Here is a 15,056-nt window from a genome sequence, read left to right as displayed (position 1 = left end):
GGATGTACACCCACCCTGGGATATTGTTCCTTATGTCGAGAGGGGGAGAAGATGCTATTACTCCCAATAATGCAGGGACTGTGGCTGTGCACCCCTCCTGTGATTCTGTTCTTAATATCCTAGGGAAGAGAGGATGATACTACACCCAATATCGCAGGGGGTGTACACCCACCCAGTGATATTGTTCTTAATGTACTCCACCTCCCACCACCAGGGATATCGTTCCTAATATCCAGGGGAAGAGAGGATAACATTGTGGCCAATATCGCAGGGGAGTGTACACACTCTCTGTGATGTTGTTCCTAGTATCCAAAGGTAGAGACAATGATGTTACTGGCCATATCGCAGGGGGTGTACACCCTTCTGTGATATTGTTTTTGACATTCAGTGGAGGAGAGGACAACATTAATCCCATTACCACGGAAGTGTACAGATCCCTGTCATGTAGTTCCTACTGTACAGGGGAGAGGGAAGAATATTGCTCTCAATATCGCAGGGGTGTAACCACCCTGCCCCCCGTATATTGTTCCTAATATGCAGCGAGGTGGAGGCTGATAGTACTCCCAATATCCCAGAAGGCGCACACACACCTGTGATATAGTTCCTAATATCCAGCGGGAAAGAGGCTGATTTTACTTTCGATATCGCAGTGGGTGTACACCGCCCCCAACCCCGGGGTATCATTCCTAATATCCAGGCGGGAAGAAGATGACATGGCCGACAATATCGAAGGGGGTGGACACCTCTTCAGTGACATGGTTCCTCTTATCCAGGGGGTGAGTGGATGATATTACTCCCAATAAAGTAGGAACCGTACAGCCACCCTGGGATTTTGTCCTTAATAACCACAGGGGAGAGGAGATATGACTACCAATATTGCAAGGGGTGTACACCCCTCCTGTGATATTGCTTCTTATATCCAAGAAAGGAGAAGATGGTATTACTACCAATATTGAAGAGATGTATAACCCCCATGGGATATTGTTCTAAAGATACAGGTTGAAAGAGGTTGAGATTCCATCCAATATAAGAAGGGGTGTACATCCCACCTGTGATACAAATCGTAAAACCTAGAAAGAGAGAGAATGACATTGCTTCCAAAAACACACGGGGTGTACACCCACCCTGTGATATTGTTCCTGTCATCTAAAGGAAGAGATGATGATACTACTCCCACAACCGGAGAAGGTACTCACCCCCCTGTGATATTGTTCCTCATAACCTGTGGGGGAGAGCATGATATTACTTCCAGTATGACAGTGGCTTGACACCCAGTCTGTGATATTGGTTCTGCACACCGACTCCGTGCCCGTCGTTTCCCAGGCGTTCTCTCCTCACTTTTGGAACCTCGGGGGAGGCTTTGTCTTGGGTACAGATGAAGAGACGAAGGGTCTGAGAGGTTAAGCAAGTTTGTTACTGGAAAGGGGTCCCGATCCAGACCCCAAGAGAGGTTTCTTGGATCTCACAGAAGAAAGAATTCGGGGTGAGTCCATAAAGTGAAATCAAGTTTATTAGGAAAGAAAAGGAATATCAGAATGGCTGCTCTGGCCGGGCGCAGTGGCTCACTCCTGTAATCCCATAACTTTGGGATGCCGAGGCAGGTGGATCACCTGAGGTGAGAAGTTCGAGACCAGCCTGGTCCAACATGGGAAAACCCTGTCTCCACTAAAATACAAAAAATTAGCTGGGCGTGGTGGCAGGTGCCTGTAATCCCAGCTACGAGGAAGGCTGAGGCAGGAGAATCGCTTGAACCCAGGAGGCGGTAGAGTGCCCCAAAGGCTGCTGGTTGCCCATTTTCATGGTTATTTCTTGATCATACGCTAAACAAGGGTTGGACTGTTCATGAGTGTTCCAGGAAAGGGGTGGGCAATTCCCAGAACTGAGAGTTTCTGCCCTCCCTTCTGAGATCATGTAGGGAACCTCCAGATGCTGCCACAGCATCTGTAAACTGTCATGGCGCTGGTGGGAGTGTCTTTTAGCAGCTAATGCATTATAATTAGCACATAATGAGCCATGAGGACAATCAGAGGTCACTCTCATGGCCATCTTGGGTTTGGTGGGCTTTGGCCGGCTTCTTTACTGCAATCTGCTTTAGCAGCAAGGTCTTTATGACCTGTGTCTTGCACCGACCTCCTATCTCATCCTGTGACTAAGAATGCCTAGCACCCTGGGAATGCGGCCCAGCAGGTCTCAGCCTCCCTTTACCCAGCCCCCATTCAAGATGGAGTCGCTCTGGTTCATGTACCTCTGACAAGCTGGCCTGGGCGTTCTCTAGTGTGTGGTTGTTGAAGCTGTTCCTAGGAGTAAGAAGTATTGTCAGTAGGAAACAGGCCTCTGTTAGCCCGGGGGCTGGCACTCTGCCCCAGTATGTCGGCCTCATTTTAGTGGTGACCAAACTGGGGCTCAGAGACATCAACTCCGTCACCCCGAACCCCCAGACTGTGCATGGTGGGCTGGGGTTTGAATGTGGGGCTTGAAGACCCATCATCTCCTCTGGTCCCCCAGTCTCTGCTGCCCAAGAGGAACAGGATCCCAGGATCCAGGCCCCTCATGGCACCAGCCAGGGTGGGTGGAGATGGGGAGGCACAGTTCAAACGCCTCCCGGACTCTGAGGCAGGTCGGGGGCGACAGCAACCCGGACCTGCGGCCCCCACCCCGAGAAGAATAGCTGCACGCTCGGCCCAGCGGGCAGGAGGTCTGTGTCCTCAGCAAACGTGACGGCGCTTCCCGCTGCTCCAGCCAGGCCGAGCCGTCTTCATGTTTCCAATCATGCAGCCTCCAATTCCCAAGCCCAACCCCAACCCACAGAGACAGCGATCTGGGGTCAACATGAGGTTTGTCAGCAGCTCTGACCCGCTGCTTCCCGCCAGCCCCGCGGCCGGTGCTGGAAAGCTCTCTGCTGCCCCCTGGTGGGGAGGCTCGGGGCAGGGCTCTGGCTGCAAGTGTGGGGCTCCCCTGTGGTGCTCCCAGGACCTCCCGGCTCTGTCACCTCTGCTGGGTGGAAAACCAACCCAGGACTGAAGCAGCAGATGGGTGCCTGATTCCTTATTATCAGAGCTCCGCCCACTGGCAAGTCTCTCTCCGGGCCTCAGTTTCCCCTTCCATCAAACGAGGGGCTGGGGGGATACCAAGGAGGGGTAACTGCTTAGTGAGGGTGGGAGGTTTCTTCTGGGGAGATGAAAACATTTTGAAACTAGATGGCGTGAGTGGTTGCACAGGACCGTGAATGCACAAATGCCACCACATGATTCGCATTGAAATAGGTAATTGCATGCGATGTGAATGTCACCTCATTTAAAGTGTTTAAAAGAGGGGCCTGGGAGAGTGCAGTGTATGTGAGAATCACGTGGGACACCCACAGTCTCGGAACCTCGGTTTCCTTGCCGTAAACTGGCAAAGAGACCGTGTGAGCCGTGTTCCCTGGGGCCAAGAGATTCCAAGAAGGAAACCTGGGACTCCTGGGACTGGGATGAGGGCCGGGGGCCGGAAGGGGAGCGGTATGTGGGGACGGCTGGGGGTCAGCCCAGATAAGACTTTCAACACTGGGCAGCAGCATCTACTCAGGCAGTCTGTGTACATCTCTGCATCTCACTTCCCGGAGGGCTGACCAGTGGCCAGAGGTGGGACTGGCCAGGCTCGGCCCAGCCAAGTCTGAGAGCAGAGGACACTGAGTGAGGGATCCTCGGGGCCACCCTCACTGGCCTGTGGCTCTCCTGACACCACAAGAGAGGTCCAAGAGCTGACCTTGGGTCCTAATGGGGACACCTTCCTGGCAGCAGGCTGGCAGGGTGGTGTGGTGGTCAGTGTACTGGGCTCTGCGTCTCCGCCCCTACCTGCTATGTGACGGTGGGCCAGACACCTAACCTCTCTGTGCCTCTACTTCTTCAATGGCAAACAAGGGCACTAGCAGCCCCCACATCCGGGCACAGTTGGCCTGAAGATTAAAGGCAAGGGTGGCACGAGAGCTACAGCAAAAGCTCTGAGCAGGGAACTACCCAAGGAGTTCCACCACCATCTCCCCTCTGGCAGCCAAGGAAACCGAGGCTCATGGTGACCTGGCCCAGGTCTGTTGGACTCAGGGTCCTTCTCATCCCCAAGATCAGAGGGCTGCCACCAGGGAAAGAGCTGGCCCCTAGACACACCCCGGAAGCACACGAGGGAAGGATGCGCTGGGGACTTCGGTATGTTATTGCAAAAAAAAAAAAAAAATTTATTGCTATTTGAACGCTGCTTTCATGCCTCCATTTCCCAGAAAATGAGCCACGGGAGACACCAGGAGAGGCAGGAGACCATCCTCCTTGCACAAAACCCACTCCCTCGGATGCTGTCCTCAGCGAGGGTGGCTGGGGGCCAACCAGGGGGCCCACCCGCAGAGTGGCAGAGGAGGCAGGTTGACCCTGCGGATGTTGAGCTCTGTGGCGAAGGTCCTGGCCTTCTGGTAGAAGAGTGACTTCTCGCGGTCCAGGAGGAAGTTGTGGTAGATGGTGGCCAGCCGCGTGTAGATCTTCAGCTGTGCTTTCTTGTTTCCCAGGTCCACGGCGGCTGCCAGTGCCAGCTGGTAGTACCTGGCTGCATCGAACGGGTCCTGAAGGGGACAGGCCATGCTCAGCAAAAGGGGGACTCGGAGCCTGTCTTCCCAGAGGCCGTTCCTGTCTCCGGGTTGTTCCACATGTCCAGCCAATGCTGGCTCACCCCATGAGCCCCGAAGCCTGTGACACTGCTGTGGTCTCGGCTGCAGGAGGTGGGGATGACCCTGACACCCCTGGAAGCCTTCCTGTCCCTACGCCCCACTCACCCCAAGCCTCCTGCCCCAGTGCCACCCTCTCTGCAGGCAGTAGCTGCTTTCCCCATGGGCTGAGGTCAGGGCAGATCCTGCCTGCTCTGAGAGTTCCATGCAGGACCCGTGGCTCCAAGCCACAGCAGGGGCACAGCGTTGAGTGACCCAGGCTGTCCTCTGGCCCCTGTCCATGCTGACCATTTCCAGGCCCTCCACGGGCCAGGCCAGGTACAAAACCATCTCACAGGTGTCCTCTCTGGCAATGTTCCCTGAAATATTGACGGAGTGTGACTCCCCAGACATCCACTCCATTTTCAATGCGTCTTTGGCTCAAACTCACCATCCCTGGGTTGGGATGCCGCCTCCCAGATCTCCTCCTTGGCCCTCCCATCCCCCGCCCGGCTTCTCCCCAGGCACCTCCTCCACATGGGGGTCACCCAAGGGACCTCTCTAAGACCCATGCCTGGCCTGTCCCCCTTTACTATCTCAAGATGGCTCCCAGGGCCAAGGACAAAGTCCAAGATGCAGCAGTCCATTCCCTCACTGCCCCGCCCCACACACGGAGCAGGGGCGTGAGAAAGCCCCGAGTCACCGCCACTGGTCATCCAATGCCCCCGGCCCAGCCGAACACTGGACTCTGCGCTGGGTGCATGGCTGAGCCTAACGTCCTTGCTCCCAGTCTGAGGGACCTGGGAGTGAACACTGACCACACAGGGTGGCCCGGGCTGTGGCAGAGGGAAGCCCAGGAGCCTATGGGGGGCCCAGGAGGCCCCAGACTCAGCTGGGGGTGGGAGGCAAGGGCTTCCTGAAGGGGTGGGGGCATCCCAACGAAACAGGAAGGAGCCAGCCAAAGCATATGTCTCTGCGTGTGCGTGTGTGTGGTGCCTGTGTGTGCGTGTCCCTGTGTGTGTGCCCGTGTGCACGTGTCCCTGTGTGTGTGCCTGTGTGTGTGCCTGTGTGTGCCTGTGTGTGCGAGTCCCTGTGTGTGTGCACCTGTGTGTATGCCCGTGTGTGTGTGCCTGTGTGTGTGCCTGTGTGTGCGAGTCCCTGTGTGTGTGCACCTGTGTGTATGCCCGTGTGTGTGTGCCTGTGTGTGTGCCTGCGTGTGCGTGTCCCTGTGTGTGTTTGCCTGTGCCTGTGTGTGTGTGCCTGTGTGTGTGCCTGTGTGTGCGTGTGCCTGTGTGTGTGCCTGTATGCACGTGGGTCTGTACATGTGCCTGTGTGTGTGCCTCTGCCTGTGCGTGCGTGCCTGTGTGTGTTTGTGTGCCTGTGCCTGTGTGTGTGTGTGCTTGTGTGTGTGCCTGTGTGTGTGTGCCTGTGTGCGTGTGGGTCTGTGTGCGTGCCTGTGTGTGTGCCTCTGGGTGTTTGTTTGCCTATGCCTGTGTGCCTGTGCCTGTGTGTGTGACTGTGTGTGCGTGTGACTGTGCCTGTGTGGGTGTGCCTGTGCCTCTGTGTTTGTGTGCCTGAGTGTGTGTGTGCCTGTGCGTGTGTGCGTCTGTGTGTGCCTGTGTGTGCACACCTGTGTGTGTGTGCCTGTGTGTGTGTGCCTGAGCGTGCGTGTGCCTGTGCGCATTTGTGTGTGCATTTCCATGTGCCTGTAGTGTGTGCAGCAGCTAGTGAGTGGCAGGTTGAGCCAGGAGACACCTAATCCACCCTATTCCAGGGCTCACTCTCACATGTAGACTAAAGGGGACCCCATTTTAGAGGCAATCAGCAAAGATGCCCATTTGCCCCTGCCTCTCCGCCAGCCTTCCAGGCCCCATCCAGCCCAACTTTCTCTCCTACTCCTCTGGGCCCTGGGTCCAGAGCCTCCTATACAAGGAGGAGGGCGTGGCCTTCGAAAGACAGCCGCCCTTGGGGAATTCCGAGGGGGGCTCCCTGTGGGAAGCTGGCCTGCGCTGACAGCATAGTCACGATGAGGCCCAGAGGGCTGTGTATGGGAAGGCGGTGAAGGAGGCCTCTGCCCCTCGACCCCAACGGTGGACTTTGGCCTCTCAGGTACTACTTGGCTCTTTCCTTCCTCCTGGGCAGGCGGAGTGGGCGGCAGGCTTGACCAAGAGAGATAAAGGCCGCTTATGGGAGGCCTGTCCCCTGGGTCACAGGTGAGCCCCTAAGCGGTGAGCAGCATCCCTCTGGGCCTGACACCCGGCACCTCCCTGTCTGGCTGGGACTTGGGAGGCCACAGGGACCGCTTCTGACCACCAGGTGTCACCAGCACTGGGCGGGGGCCTCCCGGGCAGCACCAGGCCTGCGGTGGGGGATACGGGGCGGGGTCTTAGGGCTGCCCCAGCTCCTCATGTTGTTCTAAGGCCCCCAAGATCTCGCTCCGTGGACTGGAGCACCCTGGCCCCTCAGCCTATAAGAGGGTGCTGGTGCGATGCCAAGGTGCTGGTGCGATGCTAGGAGGGGCGGGTGCCTGCTGGGCAGAGGGGTGGAGACACCCCAGGTCCGAGTCTGCCAGTCCCAGCTCTCCACCCCTGCAGGGCTGGGGACAGAGGAAGCACAGGTCCCAGCACCTCCCCTCCAGACAGACACGACCCAGCAAGGCCTCAGCCTGGCCGGCTGTGGCCCGGCCCCACTGCACCTGCCCTGAGCTGGGGTTTCCGTCTGTGAAGCAGATGGTAAGACACCGGCCCCACCCCACCCTTCCTGGGTGATGTGAAGATTCAAAGTGTCTCGGGACTCCAGGAAGGAGTTGCTCGGTGCGGGCTGGCACCCTGGGCAGGCTTCCTAGAGGAGGCGCCGGGATTTGGGTTGGATCTGGCAACGTGGATTCAATGTGAGGATGATGCCGTTCTCACAAATGTCCTTCTCCCCACCCTGTTTTCTTTGTTAAATGCAACTTGACACTTGACTGTCAAGACTCAGCTTTGGTGTCACCTCCTCCAGGAGGGCCCCCCTGACTATAATCCCCCTTCTTTACCCAGAGGCCACCATTGCCCGCTCATGTGTCAGCCTCCCTGGCTGAGACTGAGTTCTTGAGGGTGGGGCCTGGCCAGCTTGGGAGCTGGGTTGTATCTGCTAACCTTGCCAGCTCCTCCAGCTGGGTGCAGAGCTCCAGGGAGGCCACTGGGCCATTCCTAAGGAAGGCTGGAACCCAGGCCTCTGGGGTCTAGGTGGAGATCCCACTCCAAGGGGGCCGGGAACACCCCGAGTCCTGCCCCTCCCCACCCACCTTCAGGTCGTAGAAGATGATGTCACCGAGCACCAGGTACACCTTCACGTAGTAGAGGGTCTCCTTGTCGAACTCCAGCGGCGAGTTGCAGAGCGACAGGGCCTTGAGGTAGAAGTGCTCCGCCAGCTCGCCGTGGCCCAGCCGGTGGTGGAGGGCGGCCAGCCAGTGGTAGGCCACGCGCTCGTTCAGCCGGTCCCCTGGGGTGCAGGCCAAAGGGGCAGGTGTGAAGACGTGGCTCCCTGGGGCAGGCAGGGCACAGGCCCCTCAGGAGCAGGTAGGCAGACCCCGGGCAACACCTGGCTTGCCTCCGGACACCTGTGGTCACCTGGGCAGTGCTGGCCAGTCCCTTCCAGGTTCCCAGACTCACTTTCCCATCTGCAAAGCAGAACTAATAAGACCTGCCCCCGTCTACTGTGAGGCTTTGGCAAAGTCGGAATTGGATGGCCCAGCTCTGTGCCTACACATAGCCACCTGCCTTTGCTCACCGGTTTTAACCAGGATAGCCCAAAAGCCATGCAGTCCAGGTGCTCCCGGGCACCCCGGCTCCAGGTAACCCACAGACATGACATCCAACTCCTCCTGGGTGTGTCATGATCAGAGCCCCCTACCTTGGGGAGTCACTGCTTGCCTGAGCTCCAGGTCCCCCCACAGATGCGCAAACCCACCCAGGCTGTCTCCGATGTCCTCCCCTTTCCAGGGCGAGTGCCGTGGAGCTTGCATTCGATGCATTGCCACACAGCTGCACACCTACTGCGTACTGGACCCCGGGCCACAAGGCACTGGGGCATGCGGCCTGCCCAGGGCTCCCTGTCTCTGGAGGAGGACAGACGACCCTGGCACAGCACCAGGGGATGCCCAGCCTTAAGGGGCAGGCTGCTGGAAGGGGAACTGGGATTTCATCAGCCAGAGAGCTGCGTGGTTGATGAGGGTGGGAAGGGCACAAGAGAAAGGGAATGTGCCACTCAGTCTGGCACATACAGGGACCAACGAGATGCCTGGCATGTCTCGAAGACAGAGGGCACACTGGGCGGCCCTTGTGGTCAGCAGCGGGAAGAGGCAGAGGAAGCAGAGCTCAGCCAGGCAGGGAGCTCTGCACTGTGTGAGAGACCTCGGGCTGTGCCCCACGGCCGGACGGGGAAGCCAGCTGGGCAGATCTGCCTGCCTGGACAGGAGACCAGGAAAATCCCGCAGCTTTCAGCTCCTGCCCTGCAGACCTGGAGGCTGGGCTCTGGCAAAGTGTGGGTCCTGGCAGGGCAGGGGCTCAGGGGACTTACCCAGAGTGATGCTGAGTGCTAGGGCCATGTGGGCAAACTCCAAGCCCTCCTGGGGCTCCTCCAGCGTGGACAGCAGTGCCATCAGTTTGTTGCACAGCCGCAGCTCCGCCTTGCAGTTGCCCGTAGTCACTGCCAGGGGCAGGGCCCGGTCCTACCACACAGGCAGGTGGGATCAGGCTTCCCGCAGCACCCACCTTGCCCAGTACCTTCCTCAGAGCTCGAACATGTGCTTGGAGCTTCCCACGCCCCAGCTACCCCTGGACCTCGACACAGCTCTGTGCTCTGGGATAACGCACGGTTCAGACACCCAAGTTGGGGGCTGAAGAGTCACCTGAGGCCCATCCAGCTACACCCGGCAGCCTCAGACCAGCCTCTCCTACCTGGGCACCAGGGGTCTGACTGCGGGGAGCCAGCACTCCTCTCTGCTCTAAAAACACATTTATCCGTGCCCAGGGCTGAGCCACACCGTGAGCTCAAAGGGAGAAGCCGTCCCCGCTTTGGGGTGCATGCAGACCTGGACCCTGGCCCTGGGCCTCACACTGACATGCTGTGTGTCCTTTCACATGTCCCTGTGCCTCTCTGAGCCTCAGTTTCCTCATCTGGAAGATAAGGACAGGACTTCCCACTCATGGTTGCTTGAGATCATCAGGTACAAGGGTAGAGCCATTGCCATGTCCAGGACCCGAGTGTTTGTCCCGGGCAGGGGGCACAGTCAATATCATTCCCGGTGAGACCACTAGGCAAGGGTAGAGCCATTGCCATGTCCAGGCCCCAAGCGTTTGTCCCGGGCAGGGGCACGGTCAGTATCATTCCCGGTGAGACCACTGGGAAACTAAGCATGTGCATGGGTGGCCCTGCCTCCAGGTGGGAGGCCTCTGCCCTGCCACACCTGTGCCTCAGCCCTCCAGGTGCCCCCCGAGGCCCACCCACATCAGCCCACAGGCCAGCTCACCCGGTAGAAGGACACGGCTTTCTCCCGCTCCCAGGCCCCGTTGAAGAAGATGTCTCCAGCTGCCTCAAACAGCTCCAGCCCCAGGTTGGGGTCGCCTGTGTACAGGGCCACATTCTGTGCCACCTGAAAGGAGACAGAAGTTCCCTCAAGACCCACACCTGGCGAGGTGGCCACGCCCACCTTCTCCAGCCTCCTTCCTCTCACACACTGCAGGTACACCTGAGCATGTTTCAGACCCTGTGCATTAGGGCTGCCCCCACCACTGGCATGAGGACAATGAACTGATGCACCTGAGTGCCAGGAGGTGACTGAGCAGCTGCAGCCCAGGAGCCTGACACCTGTGAATCTTACCACCAGGGCTAGCCCTAGCCCACTCCCCCGTACTCAAACCAGTCTCCATGGCCCCCAGATTGCTGGGAGCCCATCCCCTGGCTCCCTTCTGCATTGCCACATCCCTGCCACACCTCAGGGCCGCACATCAACAGTGTTTGTGGGTGGGTCTGGTCCCCTCTTGGCCATGAGCTCTTGATCCCTCTCCTCAGCTCAAGGAGGTATACAGCAGGTGCTCAATAATGAAAGCTTCACTAGGCTCGTGGGCTTCACAGTTTGTTCCAGATCACACTGTGTTTGGGAAAGCCTCTGAAAACAGCTGCTATGATAGATGCATTTTGCAAGGAGATGTGCCACGTGTCGCTTGGAGCAAGTTCTTCTGTGTGTTAACTGAGTGGCCACATTATTTGAGCATGTGCTGTATACCAGCTGGGCACTGTGAGGGGCCACGCCTCTGCCCTCAGGGAGATGCTGGCTACTGGGGGAGGATATGAAGGAACCAGTTGGAGGGAGGGAAAAGGCATACAACAGGTGCTCAGCAGTGGCTTAGGAATGAGTGGATGGATGGATGAATGTATGAGCAGATATATAGACACATGGATGGATGGATGGGTGTGTGGATAGATGGATGCTTGGATGGATGGATGGATGGATGGATGGATGGATGGATGGATTGACAGACGGATGGATGGACAGATGAATGGATGGATGGATGGGTGGATGGATGGGTGGATGGATGGTTGGAATGATGTGTGTATGTATGTATGTATGGGTGGGTAGATAATGTATGGATGGGTGGAGGGTAGATGATGTATGTATATATGGATGGATAGATGGGTGGATAGACGAATGTATGGATAAACAAATGGACAGATAGATGAATGGAGGGATGGATTAATAGGTAGATTGGTGGTGGTGGATGGATGAATGATGGATGGATGGACGAACAGGTGAATGGATGGATGGGTGAAAGGATGGATGATGGAAGGATGGATGATGGAAGGATGGATAGATGATGGATGGATGGATGATGGATGGATGGATGGATGATGGATGGATGGGTGGATGGATGATGGATGGATGGAAGGATGAACAGGTGAATGGATGGATGATGGAAGGATGGATGGATGAATGGATGATGGATGGATGGAAGGATGAACAGGTGAATGGATGGATGATGGAAGGATGAATGGATGGATGGATGGACGAACAGGTGAATGGATGGATAGACAGGTGAATGGATGGATGATAAAAGGATGGGTGAATAATGGATAGATGAATGGACAGATGGATGGATGATGGATGATGGATGATGGATGGATAGATGATGGATGGATGAACCTGGGAGGTGGAAGTTGCAGTGAGCCAAGATTGCGCCATTGCACTCCAGCCTAGGCAACAAGAGTGAAGCTCCATCTCAAAAAAACAAAAAAACAAAAAACAAAACAAAACAAAAAAAACAAAGAAAAGAAAAGAAAAAAGAAAAATCAGTGTTATAAGGTTGTCCCTGGAGGATGAATCCCCACACACAAGGGTGAGTCAGTTGGATGCTTGGATGCTGTAATATCCCTTTGGACATCACCCTAACACCACCATGTCAACTCCTGAGAATACTTGCTGACCCTCAAGTTAAAAAAGACAAAGGAAGCCGGGCGCGGTCGCTCACGCCTGTAATCTCAACACTTTGAGAAGCTGAGGCAGGTGGATCACCTGAGGTCTGGAGTTTGAGACCAGCCTGACCAACATGGAGAAACCCCATCCTTACTAAAAATACAAAATTAACTGGGCGTGGTGGTGCATGCCTGTAACCTCAGCTACTCGGGAGCCTGAGGCAGGAGAACCACTTGAACCCGGGAGGCAGAGGTTGCAGCAAGCCGAGACCATGCCATTGCACTCCAGCCTGGGCAAAAGAGCAAAACTCTTTCTCAAAAATATAAATAATAATAATAATGATAAAGAAAGAAAGAAAAGACAAAGGAGAGAAACTGTCAGCCTTTCAAGGTTGGCAACAGTGAGCAGAGTGCCCAGCTGTGAGGGAAAGAACAACCACATCTGGAATCCCAGCCTGGGTGCTGTGATGCGGCGGGAAGCAAACCTGACATTCAGCAACCAATCCCAGCCTGGGTGCTGTGATGTGGCAGGAAGCAAACCTGACATTCAGGAATCGACACAGCACCTGGCACAAAGAGCCCCCAAGATACAGTAGCTAGGCCGGGCACGGTGGCTCATGCCTGTAATCCCAGCAATTTGGGAGGCCGAGGCCGGCAGATCACCTGAGGTCAGGAGTCCAAGACCAGCCTGACCAGCATGGCAAAACCCCGTCTCTACCAAAAATACAAGCATTAGCGGGGTGTGGTGGTATGCCCTTGTAGTCCCAGCTACTCAGGAGTCTGAGTCACAAGAATCACTTGAACCTGGGAGGCAGAGGTTGCAGTGAACTGATATCACGCCACTGAACTCTAACCTGAGCGACAGTGAGACTGTCTCAAAAGAAAAAAAAGAAAGATACAGTCGCTGCTGCCATCATTACAATTGTCTTGCAATGACTGCCACCCCCTATAGACCCACAACTCTCAAACTCATTCACACAGTAGAGTGCCAGGCACACTTTTGTGGAACATCATGAAATCTGGATAAATTAAGCAAAAAATAGCCAAGTGCTATAAATGTTTATGCCGGCTCTCCTAGCATCTACATTAGAATCTCATGGCCACAAATGCCGAAAGGCTTAAGAGATGTTAAGCAGGGACACTAAAACTGAGAAATTCTATGACCTTAACTTTTTTCTGAAACCTGCAAGAGAGACTGCCGTTTCAAGTTCAGCTGTATGATAACTCCCTGTTCAGTATAAAATCAGGCTGAGCGGGGCTATCCTATGACATTACTACTATAGTATCCTGAGTCCAACTTGATGCCGAATCCCCAAAGCCTTGCTGTTAGCAACTGCTCAATGAAACTGAATCCTTACCTGCCTTTGATCTACAGTGGACAGAAGTCGGCCCGAGGTCATCGGGAAGGGAGGTGGGCGGCAAAGGTGGTATTTCAGCAGCTCACAATACCCGCTCTGTGGCCAAACAAAGGCCTGACCTCCTGAGCGATGTCTGACCTTCAAACTCTGACAAACATACGTATTTACTCAGCAATTACAATTTAAACTACCCAAGGGGCAATTTAATCACTTGTATCAAAGGGAATAAATTAAAGCTTCCTTAGATCCCATAACAGCAACAAGAAACGAAAGTAGCATTTGCACTCAAAAGAAAACAAAGAAACTTCTCTTTTCACCGGTACATACCATTTCTGTTTTTCTCAGAAATCGTCTGTGTTGTAACCCAGACAGACAGTGAGAAGCAGGGGCCAACCACAAATTACAGAAGCTGTTAAATCTAATGATAAGTGGGCCGAGAGCAACATCTCAAGTTTCTTAAATGTGAAAAGGACAGAGGAAGGCCGATGCTATTCTTTAACCTGGAAGAAATTGCTATTCCGTTTTATTTTTAACATCATCCAAGACTGAAATCTGCTGCGAAAATGGAGTCACCATGTTTCACAGTTTTATAATCTAGGGGTAGCCAGTGACTTTGCTTGACAGCATTCAATAACAGAGCTATTTTGAAAAGACAAACACAGAGATAGAAATTGGAGTCATACTAAATTTCGGTGTATTTTTGGGCAAAATAAATACATATACCCTCAAATAATGAGGGTGGCAGTGTAAACTGCTAAAAAGCCCTCTCAAAAGGGGCCACATTTGTTAAAGCTGAAATATACTCTATGACTTAGTCATGCCACTATGGGCATATCCTCAGCAGCAAAGAGAAAGTGTATGTACCCACCAGGAGACATGGAGAAGACATCATCAATTTCATTAGAAACCTAGCCACCCTGAAACAGCTGAACATTTGATTGATTGATTGATTGATTGAGGCGGAGTCTTGCTCTGTCGCCCAGGCTGAAGTACAGTAGCGCAATCTCTACTCACTGCAACCTCCGCCTCCCGGATTCAAGCGATTCTCCGGCCTCAGCCTCCCAAGTAGCTGGGATTACAGGCGCCTGCCACCACACCCAGCTAATTTTTGTAATTTTAGTAGAGATGGGGTTTCACTATGTTGGTCGGGCTGGTCTTGAATTCCTGACCTCAAGTGATCCTGCCGCCTCGGCCTCCCGAAGTGCTGGGATTACAGGCATGAGCCACCGAGCCCTGCCTTTATTTTTATTTTTTGAGACAGAGTCTTGCTCTCTCATTTAGGTTGCAATGCAGAGGCATGATTAATGCTCACTCTAACCTCCAACTCCTGGGCTGAAACACTCCTACCTCAGCCTCTGGAGTAGCTGGGGCTACAGGTGCTTACAGGCATGTGCCACCACAGGTGGCAAATTTTTTTATTTTTTATTTTTTGTAGAGATGGGGTCTCGCTATGTTGCCCAGGATGCTTTTGAACTCCTGGGCTCAAGTGATTCTCTCACCTCTGCCTCCCATAGCACTGGGATTACAGGCATGGGCCACCACACCAGGCTGTACAATCGAACATTTCATCAAGAGATGAA

General features: G+C 54.7%; 1 protein-coding gene across 2 annotated transcripts; it reads right to left on the bottom strand.

Annotated features, from left to right (window-relative positions):
* Positions 1 to 1,495: 1,495 nt before the first annotated feature.
* Positions 1,496 to 13,744, bottom strand: LOC135970876 (SH3 domain and tetratricopeptide repeat-containing protein 1-like). 2 transcript variants are annotated; one of them, XM_065544781.2, is made up of 5 exons: positions 13,477 to 13,744; positions 10,179 to 10,301; positions 9,227 to 9,377; positions 7,953 to 8,149; positions 1,496 to 4,585 (listed from the first exon to the last, which is right to left on the bottom strand). In XM_065544781.2, the coding sequence occupies exons 1-5, from the start codon at positions 13,516 to 13,518 to the stop codon at positions 4,331 to 4,333; spliced, it is 768 nt and encodes a 255-aa protein (XP_065400853.1). In that variant the 5' UTR covers positions 13,519 to 13,744; the 3' UTR covers positions 1,496 to 4,330. The 2 variants fall into 2 exon arrangements, with proteins under 2 accessions (XP_065400853.1, XP_073895532.1); XM_074039431.1 differs by lacking the exons at positions 9,227 to 9,377; positions 10,179 to 10,301; positions 13,477 to 13,744 and adding an exon at positions 8,618 to 8,790 and having other exon boundaries at positions 4,190 to 4,585.
* Positions 13,745 to 15,056: the final 1,312 nt, after the last annotated feature.

Source organism: Macaca fascicularis, chromosome 5 (genome assembly GCF_037993035.2).
Source record: "Macaca fascicularis isolate 582-1 chromosome 5, T2T-MFA8v1.1".
Taxonomy (NCBI): domain Eukaryota; kingdom Metazoa; phylum Chordata; class Mammalia; order Primates; family Cercopithecidae; genus Macaca; species Macaca fascicularis.
This window is presented reverse-complemented; position numbering and strand designations above follow the sequence as displayed.